Source organism: Corella eumyota, chromosome 4 (genome assembly GCF_963082875.1).
Source record: "Corella eumyota chromosome 4, kaCorEumy4.1, whole genome shotgun sequence".
Lineage (NCBI taxonomy): Eukaryota > Metazoa > Chordata > Ascidiacea > Phlebobranchia > Corellidae > Corella > Corella eumyota.
In genome coordinates, this window is record NC_137493.1 from 205,504 (window position 1) to 225,522 (window position 20,019).

The window sequence follows — 20,019 nt, forward strand, 5'->3', positions numbered from 1 at the left end:
GTATTTCTAAGAACTGGTATTATTGGTTACTGGTATTACTAAAAACTGGTATTATTGGTTACTGGTATTTCTAAAAACTGGTATTATTGGTTACTGGTATTTCTAAAAACTGGTATTATTGGTTACTGGTATTTCTAAAAACTGGTATTATTGGTTACTGGTATTTCTAAAAACTGGTATTATTGGTTACTGGTATTACTAAAAACTGGTTTTATTAGTTACTGGTATTTCTAAAAACTGGTATTATTGGTTACTGGTATTTCTAAGAACTGGTATTATTGGTTACTGGTATTACTAAGAACTGGTTTTATTAGTTACTGGTATTTCTAAAAACTGGTATTATTGGTTACTGGTATTTCTAAGAACTGGTATTATTGGTTACTGGTATTACTAAAAACTGGTTTTATTAGTTACTGGTATTTCTAAAAACTGGTATTATTGGTTACTGGTATTTCTAAGAACTGGTATTATTGGTTACTGGTATTACTAAGAACAGGTATTATTGGTTACTGGTATTACTAAAAACTGGTTTTATTAGTTACTGGTATTTCTAAAAACTGGTATTATTGGTTACTGGTATTTCTAAGAACTGGTATTATTGGTTACTGGTATTACTAAGAACAGGTATTATTGGTTACTGGTATTTCTAAGAACTGGTATTATTGGTTACTGGTATTACTAAGAACAGGTATTATTGGTTACTGGTATTACTAAAAACTGGTATTATTGGTTACTGGTATTACTAAGAACTGGTATTATTGGTTACTGGTATTACTAAGAACTGGTTTTATTAGTTACTGGTATTTCTAAAAACTGGTATTATTGGTTACTGGTATTTCTAAAAACTGGTATTATTGTTAACTGGTATTACTAAGAACTGGTATTATTGGTTACTGGTATTACTAAGAACTGGTTTTATTAGTTACTGGTATTTCTAAAAACTGGTATTATTGGTTACTGGTATTTCTAAAAACTGGTATTATTGTTAACTGGTATTACTAAGAACTGGTATTATTGGTTACTGGTATTACTAAGAACTGGTTTTATTAGTTACTGGTATTTCTAAAAACTGGTATTATTGGTTACTGGTATTTCTAAAAACTGGTATTATTGTTAACTGGTATTACTAAGAACTGGTATATAACACTAAAACTAATTCCTTAAATCTTAAGCCGCTATAATAAATTCTATTTTATTTTTAAACTGAGAGCCTAGTTCTTGGAATACTTCGCTGCGAGCACTTTTCCGGTTAAAACATCTGTCTCTCACTTTTGGCAAATCTACTTTGTGACGTCACATTTCTTAATTATTCGCCCACAATGTTGTTAGAATATTTGTTTTTAAACTGACTAAAAAGTGGGCGAATTATTAATAAAGTTATTAGTTATGACGTCATAAATCTCTCTTATATTGTCACCAATAATCATATTTTCATTTTTATTAAATTTCAAATCGTGAAAATATTAAATCTACAACAACAATCAGGCCATTTTTAACGTCACATTAACACGATTTATGACGTCATGATACCTTAACATAATAAAAATAAATTCAATCAACTTTTCAACTTATTCTAGATTTAGTTTTACAAAACTTTCGATTGAAATAAATTAATTGTGCGAGTACAATCGCAATTATGACGTCATCAATTGATTAATAATGGACGTTTGTTAGATTGTATCAAATTTCTTTTTAATTGTTTGTTGTAACATTCTTGAGTTTAAATTCTTTTTTTTATTTAAATTAAATTTGTATCTTAAACAATTTGGTTTCGATGTTTCTTACTAAACACAATCAACTTCTATTACGTCACGAACAGCGTCGTTGTTTTATTAACAAATAAGCTTTAAATTACAAAAGAACAATATATGAATTAAACATAAAAATAACCTCTTATGACGTCATATACAATACGAGAATTATTGCTTACGCGGTTTTATTATGACGTCACAAATAAAGCGACCATTTATCAGTGCAAAGTTAAAAATCTGTACACCTCATCCAAAGATGACGTCACGGTTTATGAGCTGATGACGTCACGGTTTATGACCCATCAATCTCATGTATTCCTCCTGAGCTCGTTGATGTTCGATGAAGTTTTGTTCGTGGGCCACCGCTTGGAGTTGTTGGGTGGCTGTCAAGTATTGGTGGAGGGATTCCGGTCTAGGGGGAATTCCCGGGGGTCCCAATATTCCTGGGGCTGGAGGGCGTAACCCACTCATCATCTGTGATGTCATAGAAGCTAGAATACAAATCGGTTAAAACGTTTAAATTCTAAATGCAAAAACCTTTTTTATTACGTCACAGTCGTGTAACAATACGTCATAAAACCACAACCTGACAGTAGCTGTGACATCACAAACCTGCATGAATGGGATCGACTCCCGCAGCAGCGAGAGCTTGAGCTTGTTGCATAGCAGCAGCTGCGTAAGGGTGAATCATGGGGTCAGAGGACATGACCCCAGGTTGGATGACCCCGGTTGGAGGAAGTGCTGAGGGGGGTAAGGGGGGTTGATTGGAGGGGTGAAGATGAAGATGGGAGTGAACGTGGGAGTGTTGATGGTTGTGGAGGAGCTCCATTCTGTAATGCTCGATCGCGATCCTCTCTGCGTTCAACCTGAACACAAGTTTTATATTTTAATAAGAAAGTGTTAATTTGTCATAAAACAAATTCAATCACGCTTTCTTCCCAAATCATCTTAGAGTCTTTTAGTATTTTTATTGGAGAGGGTGTGTTATTATGTTGTGTTTAAGCTATCCATAAACAACCGGCTCAAGGTCGAATAGTATGACATTGACGCGGTTCGAACCCGAAACCTTTTAGCTCATGAACCCCATATTACACTGTTGGGCATTAATCAAACTTAAATTACCTTTCTGTTGTTATTCTCTCTACTGCACTCTGGTGGAGTAAATCTGGAGGGAGAAATTGGGGAAAGCCCCCCTGGGAAGTCCCTGGAAGTCCAAGTAGAGCTAGAACAAGTAATTATGATGTCATAAACAAAATGGCAATTAAAAAAAAATATATTTGACAAATATTCTTAACTCAAAAACTTTTAGCAAAATTGAAAGGCTATTTTTCGTGTGACGTAGAAAGTACTAAGTAGTGTAGTAAATGTATACAAGCTGGTACTTTCTACGTCATCACAAACAGGGTTTCCCTTTTCTTTTTTTTAAATTAATTTAAATTTTTTTTTAAACTTGTATAACTTAAAAAGTAGTTGAAATTATTTAAAGTTAAAACCATTTTTGTGTTCAGTGACACCAACTTTATAAATTTTGGAGTAAGAAAAGGTCGCTAATATACAACTTTAAAGTTTAATTTTAGTTTTAATTATAAGACCTGGAAAAGGTTGTTGTCTGAGTTGTTCCAATGCAGATTGTTGGTTTATAAAACCCTGCATCAGGTTAGGGGGAACCCCTTGTATGAGCATGGCCTGGGCTGGATCCAAATCAACGAGTTTCAAACCTTCAACATTCTGTTTCGGAATTCTCTCTCTTATTTCTCTCAGTTCCCTTTCTCTCAAGTCTCTCTCACTTTGGGGTTGCTTACACAAAAATCAAACTCGTTTTTAAAAAATTTTTACGGAACACATAAAGTAACAAAAATTAACAACGTTTTTAAATGTAGTTGTGGAAAGGTCAGAAAGGTCGTAACATCAGTTACCCTGACCCAGTCTTGGATTGTCTTTGCCAGTTTGGGATATAATAGATTATAATTGCCCGATATGTACGCTGCTGATTAAGTGCTTACTTAGCAGGAGTTTATACCGTTTATAGCACCTCACTTAATGGCGCTACAGCATGAAAGCAGTTGGGATTGAACCCAGGACCGCATGTAGTAAGAAAAGTGTTTAAAATCTCAATCAACATATTTTCCACCAACCTGTACACTAAATGGATACAAATGTTGGGAATTAGCATTGGCCATATCTCCGTATGCAATCTGTCTTAAAGTCCTTGACGCCGTGTTTTCTGCCCCCAAGTTGCCGTAAGGTGAAGAATGACTGGGGGTGGGTCTGTAAAAAAAGGGGTTTTATTTGGAGGTTACTACCAGAGCCAGTCCGTCGGATTTTATAAAATATTTTTTTATTTTAGTGTGCCCCACTTGTTTTGGGTTTAATTTTGCATTCAGTCTCAATTTATTTTATTTTTTTAAAAGTTTTTCGAACAAATTTGTTTCATATTTCTTAAGCCTTAACCTGTGAGGGTCAAACCCAGCTGGAGTTGGGGTATGAGATGGGGTTCTATTTGACCCTGGGGTCAAGTGGTGTTGACCTGGGTTCATGTGGTGTTGACCCGGGGTTAAGTGGTGTTGACCTGGAGTCATGTGATGTTGACCTGGGGTCATATGAGCTGAACCTGGGGTCAAATGAATGGAATGTTGGGGTCTGGGTTGGATTCTCTCTTTTTTAACTTGCATTAAATCGAGTGGGGCCTGAAATCAAATTTGTTGAGAATAAAAAACTGGTGAAATATATTAAAAAAAAATAATTAATAATTAATTAAAAATAAAAATATTTTTCTAATTTACCCCCGGTTTGTCCTTCTTTAATCTTCCCTGATCCCGATATTCACCCCTATTTTCTGGGGTTCTGTGTTGCCCCACAGAGTCAGGGTGAGACCCGGAATGACCTCTAGAAAGGTCAACACGCTGTGGGGGGCGAGGTTCTTGTTTTAGGGGTCGTTTAGGGGATTCCCAGACCAGATCTGTTCGACTGCAAAGATGGTTTGGGTAACCCAATAATCTAAATCAATAAAAAAATCATTTTTATTAAAGATTTTTAATACAACTCTGCACAAGCAAAATTTATAAATTCATTTTGAAACAAATAAAAAAAAAACAATTTAAAAAAAAGCAAAAAAAAATCCTTTTTAAAAGTTAAAAAATTGAAGTATTTACGTTACTTTCTTTAGCCTAAAACAAACACTTGGTTTCGTTCCTCTAGGTGGCGCTGGTAATCCATCGTCAAAATATTTAAATTCTGGTGGCCACGGCTGTTACAAAACAATCATATTTGTTGTGTTGACACATAATAGTTACAATGCTTACTCATGTGTGTAATAACAATTTACCAAAAAAATCCAATAAAAAATTTAGTTTTTAACAAAAATGAAATTCCACGAACCTTTCCAGCTGGAATTGTAAGATGATTTTCACGAGGAACCCTGATTGGTTGAACCCCATCCTCCACTGGCCAATCAGAAGTCGTCATTTTGTCAGGTGGTCGGGACCTGAAAGTTTAAGATGGAATGTTAAACAAAATAAATCTTTAAACCTAATAAATATATTTTTACCTTTGTTGGGTGGGTTGTGTTGAAATCTGGTTGCCAGGCAGTGGTTGGTTTCCATGGTTACTGTTGCTATGGACTGGTTGGTTGTTTGGACCAACTAATTGGTTGTTAGAAGAACCAGTTTGCTGGTTACCAGGAGTAAATGGTTGTTGGATGTTGGGACCAATAAATTGTTGCTTACTTGAAGCAAATTGTGGTTGGTTGCTAACTGGTTGCTGGTTGCTAGGAATTGGTTGGTTTTTAGGCATGGTTGGTTGTTGGTTGTTAGGGGCAATGGTTTGGTTGCTAGGAGCAATAGATTGGTCGCCAATACTTGGTTGAACTAAATGATTTGTAGATTCTTTTATTGGAGAGGAAACTAAAAATAAAAAAATTTATTTAAAAATTCAAAATATTTATTTATTTTTTTGTGTTTTTCACCTTTTTGTAGATTTTGTTTATTTTCTCCATTTTTACAAATCTGGGTAAAAGGGGATTCCCCCCCGTGTGATAAGGGTTGAAATTGGGGCTTTTGTGGGGTTAGAGAGTAAACAGGATCCTGGGTCGTTGTCATTGGTTTAATAATTTGGGGTTTGGTTGTCGTGGTTACTTCACCCTTCACACTTGGACCCCTAAATTTTTTTAAATTTTATTTTTTGTAAATTTTAAAAATTTTTATGAAATTAAACCTGGCTGGCTCGTTTATTTTCTCTTCATTTGATTGGTCGATTTCTTCAGCGTTGCCCTGAAATAAAAAATCAAATTAAACCATTTTTTTCAGTATTTATAAAACATTAAAAATACTATAAATTAATTAAAAAAATTAATTAATAAATTTTTAAATTAGTTTTTAATTGATTGGATACCAAATGTTTTGATTTTTTATCAACAATCTCCTCCTTGATATTTTCAATCTTCTCCCATTGTCGTTTAACTGTTTTCTACAAAAAAATTTAATCCTTAAAAGAAGCCAAAAAACGACCCCAAAAGTTAATCTTTTAATATTTTACTTTTTTGTCCTGGATCCCAACTTTTTCTTGTTTTATTTCCTCAACTTTTTCCTTGATCGGTTTGAACATGAAATGGGGGGGGCTCTCATCAGGCTGAAAGTAAAAAAAAAAGTTAATTTTAAAGTAATTTGATTCAATAATAATTAAGTTTAAGACAATTACTAATTAAAAATTTTTAAACTAAATTAAGCAATAAAGAAATAACATCAGACTGAGTGCAAAATAATTGTAAAAATAAATAATTAACATTAGGCATGGGCTGATCAAATCCGAGTCCGAGTACTCGACCCGAGTACTCGACCCTAATTAACATTGGTTTGAGTTAAATATTAAAACACAACTCACATTAAGTAAATGAGTTTTATCAAAGTCCAGATCCACAACTTTAACCGTCCCATATTTCTTGAAGGTCACTCGACATTCCGTGCACAGAACAAATCCATCTTTGCCCCCAACCACCCAATCTTCTGAACCTGAAAATATTTAATTTGTTGGATTAAAATAATTTGATGAAATAAAACTTATGACCGTACTTGTTGTGTGGCAGTGGTGGCACTTTTCAGGTGTCACATCTTTGTCACTACCCTCACTCTCAGAATCAAGCTCACTCGAACTCACTTCCCCACCTAAATATAAATTTTTAATTATTATGACATCACAAACCAGTATCATTGTTACTATGACATCACAAACCAGTATCATTGTTACTATGACATCATAAACCAGTATCATTGTTACTATGACATCACAAACCAGTATCATTGTTACTATGACATCATAAACCAGTATCATTGTTACTATGACATCATAAACCAGTATCATTGTTACTATGACATCACAAACCAGTATCATTGTTACTATGACATCACAAACCAGTATCATTGTTACTATGACATCACAAACCAGTATCATTGTTACTATGACATCACAAACCAGTATCATTGTTACTATGACATCACAAACCAGTATCATTGTTACTATGACATCACAAACCAGTATCATTGTTACTATGACATCACAAACCAGTATCATTGTTATTATGACATCATAAACCAGTATCATTGTTACAATAACATCACAAACCAGTTACTTTTTATTATGACATCACAAACCAGTATCATTGTTGTCCTTCTTAGTATTCCTTCTTAACCCGGTTTGTCGTTTATTTTTATTCTGAGGTTGGATCAATAAATTTTCTTGAACTTTTTTCCACAAATAATAAAACTCAACGAGCTCCGACTGCAACAACAATTAACAATTAATTTCACTAATTAAACAAAACACAAAATATCTCCTCACAGTTTGTTTAGTTGGAAGCAAATCTTTTTTGATTTTGAAAAAGTTTTTTCCGTTTTGTCGAATTCCTTTTTGAAAGCGTTTCTAAAAAAAAAATTTTAATTTTAAAAATCTTTTTCAGATTCACAAAAAGTTAATCCCAGCGTTAAAAGATCTTAAACCATAAATGAAGCGTAACAAAACAAGTATTATGACATCACAGTTAAGATTGTTGAGCAAACAGAAAGGTTAAAACTAAGTGAGTTGTTGAACAAAAAAACTGTTTTGAGTAGCAACAGATTTAATTGTTTTCGTTTAAAACATTTTCTTTAAAATTTTTGTTTTGAATAAACAAACACGAAAGCCTAAAATTTAAATTAAAAAGATTAAAATCTTTTTAAATTTTAATTAAAATGCCTAATTATCATCATTTTGTCCCCTCTATTTAATTTTTTTATTTTTCATTTTTGATTTAAAAATTTAAAAAACAAAAATTTTTACCAAAATTAAATTTAAAATTTTTTTTAATTTAAAATTTAAAAACAATTAAGCTGAAAGATTAACCTAGTAATTGAAAGGCCGTGACCTTAAGTTATGGGGTCATGAACTCAGGTTAAGGGTCATTTAAGGTCACTTAAGTTAAGTGTGTTTTGTTTAAAAAGCAACCAAACCATGACAAGATTAAAAGTTTTTAAATAAAGTTTAAAATTTGATATTTTTTAAAAACATTAAAAGATTAATTTACAAACCAATTATAACACAAACTAGGCAACCAAAATATGTTTTTCGTAAATTAATCGGTTTAAATTTTAATTTTGCCAACCTATTCTCGTTGTTAAACCAAACTTTAAACTCGAGACCAACAAAAATGCGAAGAAACTTTAAACCCTTAATCCAAACAACTTTAAACAAACACAAACCACATAAAACATAGACTTTTAAACTTAACTTAAAGGTTTAAACTTTTAATAAATTCTAAGTTTTGTTGTTTATTGTAAACCTTAAATACAACAAGTTTATTCCCAAAATACGTTGAAATTCTTTATCACAATGTTATTTAAACAACCAGAATTATTTTAAACAACATAGTCAACCTGTCCACAATAAACTGACAAACTTACAGACTTAGCACCAGGCAAAATTCAAGTTGAAACGATAAAACTTTTTTTCCCTAATGTACCCCCCCATCCCTCCCATAAACTAGATTAACCCCCCCACAGAACCTTGTCACCCCCAATAGACCCATGTGTACCCTAATAAACTTGTTTATCCCCCACAGGAAACTGTGACTCCCTAGAAGCTTAGTAACTCCCAGAACATTTATCCCCCAGAAACTTCCCCCCTCATAAACATGTTTACCCCAACAGAACCCTGTAACCCCCATTACCCCCCCAACAACAACAACCTTACCACTTGCTCCTCCGTCCACCTCCGCTCGATCGTGATCGGAAGAGGATTCTTGACCAGAGCTTGAACTCCTGACCTTGTGTCCATTTTGTTCTCAAACAACTGAAAAATAAAAGTTTCGAGAAATTCAATAAAAAAAAAAAAATTTTTCGACCCAAATAGTTTTACTCACAACTTGAAGAGCATTGATTGTGATGTCATCTCGAGATGCAATGACAAGTCCTTCTTCAGGGGAACCCCCATCGCACATACCAGCAAAAGCCGCCATACTCCTGCAGTGGAGAAAATAACGAGAATAAACTTTTAATAATTAACAAAATATTAATTAAAAACTTTACCTGGCAGAACAGAGATACATTTTGAGGTCGACGTCGTTCACTTTCGGTTCCCATGTCAGTTCCTCGTAGTTTCGGTCCCTCATATAATTTCTACTTTCCTTTCCACTTATTAAATCAGGAATCAAAGCCTGGGATGCAATTAAAAATGTTGGAATGTTTCAAATTTATTTGTTGTGAATTAAAATTTATAAAATTAAATTTTTTTTCTCATAAACTTCAGGAGATAGTTTTAATATTTTTATTTTAAAAATGTTTGCTGTTGTGGTATGTTTAAGCTATTCGTAAACGCCGGGTTTAAGAACATATAGTGTCACATTGGCGCGACTCGAACCCGAAACCTTTTGGCGTGTAATCTGCTGCCAGCTTTACCACAACACCAAACAAACTTAAACTATGTTCATAAAATGTTACCCCACCTTGTGGAAAATTCCCCTGGTGCTCGCCGTCCACTGATGACTTGGTCCGACTCTCACTTCACCGTGGTGCGCACTAGCTAGTCTCCTGTGATGTCATAATACAACAACAATCATAATTATAGTTTTACTTTAAACTTAAAATTCCGGTATTTACCTCGTTTCGGGGTTGTAGGAAAGAATGTAGAAAAAACAATCAGGTTTCAAATCAAACTTTTTCAAATCTTCAAATTTATCCAGGTGTTTAACATGACATTTTCCCCTTCGAACAAAATTGATATTATTAAAATTTTTGAACTTTGAACTTAACCTAAAATTATTATTTTTCTCACAGCAATAAAGAAATAATTAATGACAGCAGTGTGGTGTTAAAACAATAATCCCAGGGGACTTTTACATGATCTTTAAAATGTAGAGGTATTAAGTAGTCAGTTGGGGACAAAATAACAAGTTTATGGTTTAACAATTTTAAAGTAAATCAAAATGTAAAAACAAAAAAATCTTAATCAAAGTTTTAAAAATGTTTTTTGTTTTTATTCGAGGTTTAATTTAAAGTTTAACCGGCAGCGTGGTGTAGTGATAAGAACACTTGCTACACCACCATGGGGTCGTGGGTTCAATCCCCACTGATCTCATGCTGTAGCGCACTTGAGTTGCTATAAACGGTACGAACTCCTGCTGAGCCAGCACTTAATCAGCAGTATAATTATCGGGCAATTAAAGTTTTTTTAACAAAGCGTGACCTTAAATAATAAAAAGTTTTCTAACCTTAGCGCAGACACAGGGAACATGTCAACCATGTCTTCATCTGCAATGAACAATTCTCGATTCAAATTTTCATCTTTTAACATCAACTTTCGTTTCTTGGGATCAACTAAAACATAAATTTAATAAATAACAAATATGTATATACTTAAGTTATTGTTAAAATTAAATCGTCATATTTTAAATAAAATCAAAATTTAACATTTTTTGGATTAAAAAAATTGACTTCAAATTATTAATAAAATCAACGCAAAATAAATAATTTTAAACTTTCACATACTTGTGCCGTCGAGTCGATCTTTCAACAACATTTGGTAAACTGTATCTGGTACTTCTGCTGGTCTGTAATACCATTTAACAACCAGTATAGCATGGTCTTTTTTGCTCTAAAAATATTTTGTATTAACAAACCGGTAAAAAATTTTTGCTCGAAAAATAAACAACTGGTTAATCATATTTTTTTCTGCAACCAATGGTTTCATTTATAACCAGAAAATGGTCTTTTTTGTTTTAAACCAACCCAATATGGTGTTTTATTGCAGCCAGGTTATGTAGTTTTATTAACTTAATATTTTATATCGTTAAAACAAAAATATATTTAATAGACATTATTACACATACAACTAAGCTTAATGTACCACTTTGATCTCTTGTATTGTCCCAATAAAATATGGATTATCCGATCTCTCTGTGGCAATATACGCTGAATCTAAATATTAATTATTCAAAAGTTTTGTGCAAAAGAAACAACAAAAAAGGAGAACTAACATCAAACAGTTTATTGGTAACGGTTTTAACACAAGTTGTGTTAATTACAAAATAAAAAGAGTTAAGATTTTTTAAACACCAAATTATGAAATAATTATAAAAATAGGATTTTGTTAAAACAACTTTGGTGTCATGGTAAAGTGGTTTCAAAATTCCAAATATTTTTTAAAATATTTAAAAAAACTAAACTTCGTGGCATATGTTTAAACTCTGTTACATCTTATTAATTATTTAAAGATTAAAATTCAATTAGAAAATGATTTTTTTAGCCACATTAACTTTAAAGCCAGCTCTTAATCATTTCTTGTTTTATTACAAAGGGATTCAAAAAATCAAAAATAATTTTTTCAAATTAATCGGGTTCAAAAATAATTTGTTACAAAAACTAAACTTTTAAAATCCAAAACAAAAAAATTATTTTTTTAACTTAAAATTTAAACTGACCGAGAAGATTATAAGTTGTTCCATCGAGGGTGGAATAACCCACAACCTCGTTGTTGTTCCCTCTAATTATGGAACCAAGATGATCTTTCTTCTTTAATTCTTCTTCCTGTTTGTTCTCCAACGCTAAAATCTAAAAAAAAAATTGTAAAAAAAATTTTTCAAAAAATAAAATTGTTTTTTACTTTTTCTTTTGCTTCTTTTTCCTGATTAGACGAACTCCTCGTATTTCTCCGAGTCAGCCACAAGCTTTCATTTTTAAGTGATTCCATTTGGAAACACTGTTATTTAATTATTGGTAAACCCTATGTCTGTTGGTGAACAATACATAAAAAACTAATAAAAAGTTTTCATAATTCGCATACAACATATTTAGTTAAAATAACAATAAATAAGTCAAAATATTGCAAGACAAATTTTATATAAAAATTAACAAAATTTAAAACAACCAATTATTCTTAATTGTTGTTATTTATTCACTCTGCGTAAAAAATTTTTTTTTAGAAATTTTAATCACTTTCTTCATCATCTCCCAATGACCTCCAAAACAAGGTCGTGACCTTCTCAGCATACTCCCTTCTCGAGGAGGGGTCACTCAAGCGCGATGCTTCCTCTTTAAAGTCTCTTAACCTCCGGAACAAACCCTCAAACTCCTCTTCATCAAATTTATCATCGTCCTCATTGTTTATGGCATTGTTTTCCCCATTGTTCTTGTCCACAGAGACCCCATTATTGGTGCCATTGTTACTTGCCCCATTATTGGTGCCATTGTTACTTGCCCCATTATTGGTGCCATTGTTACTTGCCCCATTATTGGTGCCATTGTTACTTGCCCCATTATTGGTGCCATTGTTACTTGCCCCATTATTGGTGCCATTGTTACTTGCCCCATTATTGGTGCCATTGTTACTTGCCCCATTATTGGTGTCATTGTTACTTGCCCTATTATTGGTGTCATTGTTACTTACCCCATTATTGGTGCCATTGTTACTTGCCCCATTATTAGTGCCATTGTTACTTGCCTCATTATTGGTGCCATTGTTACTTGCCCCATTATTGGTGCCATTGTTACTTGCCCCATTATTGGTGCCATTGTTACTTGCCCCATTATTGGTGCCATTGTTACTTGCCCCATTATTGGTGCCATTGTTACTTGCCCCATTATTGGTGCCATTGTTACTTGCCCCATTATTGGTGCCATTGTTACTTGCCCCATTATTGGTGCCATTGTTATTGTCATTGTTTGGTACTTGAACTATTTCAAACTTTTTAGCTTCATCGATTGTAGATTTATCCTCAATAAGGGTAATTTCTTTATTTACCTCATTCACAACATTATTATCATTACTTCCATCCTCTAAGTTAGTAGTCCTTATATTTAATTGTTTTAATTTATCGCTCACATTTTCAGATTGTTTTTTATTATTTGGTTTGTTTTTCAGTTTTAACTGAGGCCAGGTGTGAGCCATCAACGCCATTTTAATTCGTGCGATTCCAAAATCTTCAAACTCAGAATAATCGTCCATATTTGGTTTCAATTCAACGAGTTCAAAGTTATTTTCTAAACACCAAATCTGAGTTGATTCTCGGTCGATAAAAATCTCATTTTTATCGAAGCTACAACTTTTGCACAAAGCTATTTTGATCTCTGGGTCCAATTTGTTAATTTCTGGAATTATTTGTTCAATTTCAACAAAGGGTTTCATTGTTTTATCACAATCAAACAAAATTATTACAGCTTCTAAATTGTTATTAAATTGAAACAATTCATTTTTGTCGTTAAGGTTCCAAACGTCGACACTAACATCGTAATATTTGTTTGAAATGTCCCAATTATAAACTTGTTGTTCTTCGTTACTTCCAACAACTTGTTGGATTATCTCAGTTGAATTTATTTCATATTTTTTCTGACAATCAAAAATTACGACACAAGATTTTCGAGACATTATTAATCCTAAAAATAACTTCTAAATTTTGTAAATTATTGTTTCACCTGCATTAAAACATCCTTGTTTAGTAAATTAAAAGCAAAATATCATACATTGAGTATTTAATACTCATCACAGCAACGGAAATTACGGGTTTAACTAAAATTTAAAAATAACTGAATAAACGCCGTTTAACTGTTTAAAACGTTTTTAAATTGACAAAATGCTCAAAAACCTTAATAAACCTAATTGTAAGAAAACAAAAACATAATAATAGTGCTAATTAACTTAATTAATTAATATTAAACCTGTCTTAATAAGACGAAAATGTTCAAACTAACATTGACATGAAATTTATTTAATTTTTAATTAAAAGCTTTCGATTAAAATGTTTTGTTGTTTTGTAAACTTCCTAGTGGTGGCGCAATTTTGACATGTTTTTAACTCCAAACCAGTTTATCCTCGCACAAAAAATTTTTCTTATTGAAACATTGTTTTGATTTAACTTTAACTAACCTTTTATTTCACTTAAAGTTATAAAAAATGACCCGCAACGTGATATTGTGGTAGTAACAACATTTTACTTTACTATTACTACATGGGCCCTGGGTTCAATTCCCACTGCCCATATTCTGAAGCCTCCGAGTAAGGTGCTTTAAAGGGTATGAACTCTTGATGAGCCAATACTTAATCAGCATATTAATTACCAGGAAAATTGAGACTGGGCTGAGTAACAATTGTTACTCTATGTTAGGGACCTTCCTACATCGAGGATAAATAAACTTTTAAACAATATTTCATTTAACAAGACCAAATAAATATGAAAGTTTATTATTAAATGTTTAAAAGTAAAATGTTGCAACATCGAGTTTAAATTTGAAGAAACTTTGAATTTAAACTTTCATAAAAACATTAAACTTCATTTCATTTAAACATAAATCTAAAATATCACAAACAATAAAGATCACAAATAAATATAAATACAGTAAATGATCATTTAAACTTTATCCAATCTAATGACACAGTTCTAATTACCTAACTACATAAACTATACTAAATTGTGATTGGCTATAATCGAGGCGATCTGATTGGTTATAAAATAATGCATGGTGATTGGCTGTTGCTGATTGGTTGAACTTCTTCACCATTTCGAGCAGAATTAACAGCATTTACTAACTGGAAAAAAAGAATAATAATTAGTTAATTAATTAATAAGTGGTACACACAAACTTTAAATATATGAACACACAAAGCTATGCCCTAACAATAAAATGCCAAAACTTTTTTAAGATATCTTAAAGTTAAAGTTAGCAGGGGAACAAATAAACAATAAATTTTATACGGAAACACTGACATCATCTGGGTAGGGAAACCCAGAAGTCGAAAGTTTTGAGAAAACCAACTTTTTGTTGACGGACACTTCAAATGAACCTGTGTGAAAATAACAAGTTGTTTCGTTTAAGAATTTTTGCACAAAATCTAATCAAAAAATATTCTTTAGAACAGTTACTATTACAACTACAGATTATGACATCACACACAAAAAAGTATTTAAGGATTATGACATCACACACAGAAAAGTATTTAAGGTTTATGACATCACACACAAAAAAGTATTTAAGGATTATGACATCACAATAGCAACTGACCAGAGCGACCCTCGTATCCAGTGATATCTACGTTATCCAACTTGGATTCGAGTTCCTCTTTGAGGTCCAGGAAGCGTCCGTAATATCCTCAGCTGTTACTACAATACAACACGCATTTAATGCAGGCTTTAACTAACATAAAATATGGTAATATTCAGATAAAGTTAAATAGCTCTTTTATATTTTTAAGCACATTTTTCAATAATTTAGCTTTTAAAAAATGAATTGATCATTAAACTTTTATTTAATTTAAAAACATACATTTTTGCTTATTTTATTTGACCTTCAAGTTCAGTATAAAAAAATGTCCTAAAACTGGTTGACTTTTGTTTAAAGTGCAGTTAACGGTTAACTAAAATATAATCAAAACAAAACATAACCTAAAGTATTTGAAAACCTATTAAAAATAAACTAAGTTGCATTTTAATTTTCACAACAAAAAGGTTTATGTTAAACTCACCAATATTCAATTTCCATGTTCACTATTTTACAATCGCCCATTTTAAAAAAATTATTAAAAAAATCTGAAAAAGAAAAAACTTGGTTAATTTCACCACTTGGCGAGTCATTGTAACAATCACTACAGTTGAGTCAACAAAGCACTTATAATGATGTCATAGTACAAATAATGACGTGGAACAATAACATTTGTTGCCATATTGTCATTGAAGTTTTTAATATTTATAAGAAAAAATAAAATAAAAACTTAATCATGAATCTGAATAAAAAAACATACGAAGCAAAATTGCGTTTCGATGAAATAGTAAAAGTAAAAGTTAATTTTTAACCAAGTTCTTAATTTCATAGGTTTTTTAACATTTTAAAATTCTCTTAATTAATTGTACCAACTGAAGTAACTTAACATCAACTTTAAAATTATTTTAATTTTTCTTTGAGCTTCCAACATCTAAAATCCAATATTTCAAAAACTTTCGAATATTGTTTCTGTTAGTATCGATATTTTGTTGAGTAATCCTTTGGGGAAACCACCAAACCCCTCCCCTTTCTTGCCCCCCTAAATATTGTCTCTAGAATGTCGATCATTTCTTGTTTATCCTCCATCGGCCAGTTAATCTTGTTGTTGTTTCCCGTCCCAAGATCGATCATTATGTGCTTGTTCCTGAAAACAATTTTATTCAGTTAATAATTTGTAAATATTTTAAACCTAATTTTAATATTTGATTTGTTAAACTTTCATGTATTTTTTCGTTCTTGATATGGGAAGATTGACTTCATGACCTAAACTATGAGCAACATCAGTTACCCCGACCCAGTCTCTAGTTGCCTGTGGCAGTTTGAGATATTATTGTTTATAATTTGCTGGCTCAGTAGGAGTTTATACCGTTTATAGCGCCTTACTCAAGGGCGCAACAACATACGAGCAGTTGGGATTGAACCCAGAACCTTATGTAGTGTAGCCAAGTGTTCTGATCACTATACCTTATTGCTAGCTCACTGAACCAATAAGAATCAAACCGCAAACTGCGGGTTAGTCTTTCTAATGCTTAATTATTGTACCGACAAAATTACATTCTTAATGTGAACAACAACCTGTAGAAGAACATAGTTGTGCAGGGGTCGTATAATTCGTACATTTTGTTGAAGTCTGGCACCTCAGTAATGTCAACCAAGTAAACAACAGCAAAGTTCTTCACTTTGTCAGCTATACTATACAAGGTCTAAACATTAAAAATTGTTTATTTATTAAAATGTCACATACAGAATTCTAAAGCAAAATATTTGTGTTGTATAAACGTCAAAATTAAATAGAATGATCAAAAAAACTTAATTTTATCAATAAAACATTTTATTTTTTATTTTTGTTTTAAAATTATGGGACCTTAACACTACACAGCATATTATTCTATAGAAACTTAATTTTCTTTAATAAATTAATTTTAATTAAACTTTCTTTAAACGTAGTGTTAAATACGCGCTAATATGTTTATCCTCAATTTTGAATCGTATTGCGGTTAATACTCTCATGCAATGTATTGCACCATATGTCGTAAAAGAACTTTCTAGAACAGTCATTAGAACTGATTGTTATCAAAGTAAATCGTTACAATTTGAAAGAGTTTTTATGTAAATTAGTTTTCACTGATATAATAGTTAATTGTTAATCACGGCGGATCTTTCATTGACTGATTGGAATTTCTGGTAATTATTTCTTGTTCTTTGTAGTGTAAATAAGTTACTAATCTGTTTTTTAAATGTTTAAAATATGTCTTAATCTTTAACCACGTGCAAAACTTGCCAATAACATACATAGTCTTGGGGTATCTTAACAGTGTTTTTTAATGTTTTTTATAACACACTTTTAGAACTGTGATTGTTCACTTGGGTAGTACTGTTGGTTGACACTGTTTTTCTGTTAGATCTTACTGACTGGATATCAGGTATTTTAATATTGCTGTATTGTTAACTGTTATTTGTGTTATTTGATGTAGACTGTAATTTCTTAATTTTAACATGCTTGCCTACTATTGCAGTGAGTGAGCAGCTTAACTTATTGTGTCACACTGCCCTTTAAGAGTTGAACACCTTTTTTAATAACTGGTATGTTTTTATTGATACTTGTAATTTTGTTAATGGATCTACTTTTATGCCTAATAACCTCTTATTAATGCATATAGACTAACGCTAGGTTTTTTATTCTTCTAGTGTTCATTACTGTTATTGTATCACTGTTTTTGCCGAATTTGCCAGTATTTTTGAGTGGTTAGCATACTGTGTTGGTAAGCTTAATTTGTGCCTTACTTAAGTTAATACCTGTGTAGTTATTGTTATCATATTTTTTGTATATTTACACGCGTTATTCGTTTCTTTTAGAAACTTCGGGTACTAATTCTTGAACGTGGATGAAATTTGTGTGCCATTATTCGTGTTAAATACATGTAAACGAAGTGATTTTTTATCCAAGAAGAGTTATTGCTGTAGTGTGCCTCTAAGTTTTAACACGTAGAAAACATATTTAACACGTAGAAAACATATTTCTAAAAAGTCTAGTAAAGAAAATAACACAAATCCACTTTTTCAGCAAAAAATATTAAACTTATGCCTAGTTTACCTAAAATTTTGTCTAAAATATCGTTTCTTAATACTTGAAAATATTAAAATTCGACGCCGGTACCAACTTAAACATTATTGAACTTATTTATATTTAAAATCATTAAATACCTCGTCCATTTTCATGCAGGCCGGGTCCCAATCGTGACCGAACCGAATCACGACAACTTTTTCTTGCTCGTTTAAGATCGATTGATCGACTTGCCAGCCGTTCGTAAGATGGGGAAGCATGTACGACATGGTTACCTTTCACCTACACCAACCACTACCAAATATATCATTTAAATAAAACTTTTTAAACTGTTTTTATTATTTCGTGCAATTTCGTAAAATTTTTCGCAAAACTAAAAATCCCAAAATTTGTACGAGCAAAAGTTTACGGTGTTTTGTGTTTATCCAATTTGTTAAAACATCTGTTGTTGCGTAAACGTTTATCCTCAAAAAATTTTAAAAGATAAATATTATTAAAAATAAGTGTGTAGGTGTAGGCTTGTAAAGGTAATTTAAAGGATTGTAAAAAAACAGTAAATTTTTTGTTTTAAAGATGACCCTATACACTTACTGGAAGACATATTGTTTATGGGCAACTTTTCCTAAATTTAAGTTATTTGTCCAAGTATGGGCTTAAGTCATTTTGTGGGATAATTATTGTTATAAATATGATTTCAATTTATTGACCGAAACTACGGTTTTAAGTAACTAAAAATGACACTAGAGCTGTAAATACAAAACACAATGTCTAAGTTAATAAAGTCAAGATTAGTAGACGTTACTCAAAGAACTAAAGTCAAGTCAATGATGTTATCAAATAGACACGCTATAAAGTTAGGAGAAAAGGGAGCAATTATGACGTCATCAATCAAAAGGCAAAAACACACAATTATAGATTACGTAAAAGAGATAAACGACTTAATCAAAACAAAGGCAAACAACTGTATTTTATAACATTTTCCCATCCTAAAAATTGTCACTGTATCGTGCTGGTGGAACACCGAAATTAGAGCGTGTAGAACGTCTAATGATTGGGTAGTCTTGATTATTGACAACTGGGCTTTTACCAACAGAGTTATTTTCTACACTTTTTTTTTCAGTGGAAATAGAAATTTCTGATCCGCAATTCTCGTCTGTATCTTTATTACGGGCCTTTTCAGTGAGGCGATCATCTTCAGCAATGTCGCTTTCTTGCTCACTTGGACAAGGTGACAAATCTTTCAACGATACGGTACTTTCTCTACCGTCGGGATATCGAATGTTGGCATACATAGGATTAATCCCCTTTAGCTCAACTCGCTCAACTAAATCGTCGTTTTTGTTGGAACGAACGAATTTTCTTAAAAATACGTGAGTTGATTCACGAAGCCATGTAGGCAATGCTTTTCCATTAGGGGATCGCCTCTGAAAACTAAAAAATAGCTCATGTGGTGTAGCATTTGTTGCAGTACACAACAATGAGCGCAGCGCATGTAGAGCATTTGGCAAAACTAGCTCCCACTGCGAGACAGGCAACTCGTTGGAATGTAAACATAAACGAACATTTTTCCATATAATTCCGTTATATCGCTCAACTTGAGAATTTCCGATTGGGTGGTAAGGGCTAGAAAGGCTGGTTGCAACACCTCGTTTTAACAAATACTCTTTCAATTCGGCTGATATAAATGACCTTCCACGGTCTGAGTGAATAA

General features: G+C 32.0%; 4 protein-coding genes across 4 annotated transcripts; all 4 read right to left on the minus strand.

Moving 5' to 3' along the window:
• Nucleotides 1-1,584: 1,584 nt before the first annotated feature.
• LOC145750231 (uncharacterized) lies at nt 1,585-12,104 on the minus strand. Its single transcript, XM_082566212.1, has 28 exons — nt 11,877-12,104; nt 11,695-11,824; nt 11,121-11,191; nt 10,763-10,868; nt 10,486-10,591; nt 9,875-9,979; nt 9,721-9,805; nt 9,305-9,432; nt 9,139-9,238; nt 8,970-9,068; nt 7,584-7,664; nt 7,397-7,523; nt 6,818-6,910; nt 6,630-6,757; nt 6,285-6,377; nt 6,141-6,215; nt 5,964-6,019; nt 5,716-5,906; nt 5,299-5,653; nt 5,130-5,235; nt 4,904-4,998; nt 4,535-4,748; nt 4,203-4,438; nt 3,887-4,019; nt 3,344-3,548; nt 2,874-2,973; nt 2,364-2,617; nt 1,585-2,242 (listed from the first exon to the last, which is right to left on the minus strand). Exons 1-28 carry the CDS (start codon nt 11,961-11,963, stop codon nt 2,037-2,039), a joined length of 3,765 nt encoding a protein of 1,254 aa, XP_082422338.1. The 5' UTR covers nt 11,964-12,104; the 3' UTR covers nt 1,585-2,036.
• On the minus strand, nt 12,002-13,677 carry LOC145750232 (uncharacterized). The gene has a single exon (XM_082566213.1). The coding sequence runs from the start codon at nt 13,635-13,637 to the stop codon at nt 12,201-12,203; it is 1,437 nt and encodes a 478-aa protein (XP_082422339.1). The 5' UTR covers nt 13,638-13,677; the 3' UTR covers nt 12,002-12,200.
• Nucleotides 13,678-14,434: 757 nt separating this feature from the next.
• On the minus strand, nt 14,435-15,926 carry LOC145749574 (migration and invasion enhancer 1-like). Its single transcript, XM_082565375.1, has 4 exons — nt 15,902-15,926; nt 15,269-15,355; nt 14,974-15,050; nt 14,435-14,795 (listed from the first exon to the last, which is right to left on the minus strand). The coding sequence occupies exons 1-4, from the start codon at nt 15,924-15,926 to the stop codon at nt 14,712-14,714; spliced, it is 273 nt and encodes a 90-aa protein (XP_082421501.1). The 3' UTR covers nt 14,435-14,711.
• LOC145750002 (thioredoxin-like protein 4A) lies at nt 15,792-18,680 on the minus strand. The gene is made up of 3 exons (XM_082565907.1): nt 18,449-18,680; nt 16,820-16,947; nt 15,792-16,388 (listed from the first exon to the last, which is right to left on the minus strand). The coding sequence occupies exons 1-3, from the start codon at nt 18,575-18,577 to the stop codon at nt 16,217-16,219; spliced, it is 429 nt and encodes a 142-aa protein (XP_082422033.1). The 5' UTR covers nt 18,578-18,680; the 3' UTR covers nt 15,792-16,216.
• Between the last annotated feature and the right edge of the window lie 1,339 nt (nt 18,681-20,019).

What these genes read in the sequence shown, in the direction of transcription:
- LOC145750231 (XM_082566212.1), bottom strand. Translation starts at nt 11,963, where the DNA reads ATGGAATCACTTAAAAATGAAAGCTTGTGGCTGACTCGGAGAAATACG. An exon ending in AGATCGACTCGACGGCACAA is followed by an intron (nt 10,592 to 10,762) that starts GTATGTGAAAGT and finishes TTTATGTTTTAG; the next exon opens with TTGATCCCAAGAAACGAAAG. An exon ending in CCACCACTGCCACACAACAA is followed by an intron (nt 6,758 to 6,817) that starts GTACGGTCATAA and finishes AAATATTTTCAG; the next exon opens with GTTCAGAAGATTGGGTGGTT.
- LOC145750232 (XM_082566213.1), bottom strand. Translation starts at nt 13,637, where the DNA reads ATGTCTCGAAAATCTTGTGTCGTAATTTTTGATTGTCAGAAAAAATAT.
- LOC145749574 (XM_082565375.1), bottom strand. Translation starts at nt 15,926, where the DNA reads ATGGCAACAAATGTTATTGTTCCAC. An exon ending in TGGATACGAGGGTCGCTCTG is followed by an intron (nt 15,051 to 15,268) that starts GTCAGTTGCTAT and finishes ATTTTCACACAG; the next exon opens with GTTCATTTGAAGTGTCCGTC. An exon ending in GGTTTCCCTACCCAGATGAT is followed by an intron (nt 14,796 to 14,973) that starts GTCAGTGTTTCC and finishes CTTTTTTTCCAG; the next exon opens with TTAGTAAATGCTGTTAATTC.
- LOC145750002 (XM_082565907.1), bottom strand. Translation starts at nt 18,577, where the DNA reads ATGTCGTACATGCTTCCCCATCTTACGAACGGCTGGCAAGTCGATCAA. An exon ending in CCTGCATGAAAATGGACGAG is followed by an intron (nt 16,948 to 18,448) that starts GTATTTAATGAT and finishes TTTAATGTTTAG; the next exon opens with ACCTTGTATAGTATAGCTGA. An exon ending in ACAACTATGTTCTTCTACAG is followed by an intron (nt 16,389 to 16,819) that starts GTTGTTGTTCAC and finishes AATTGTTTTCAG; the next exon opens with GAACAAGCACATAATGATCG.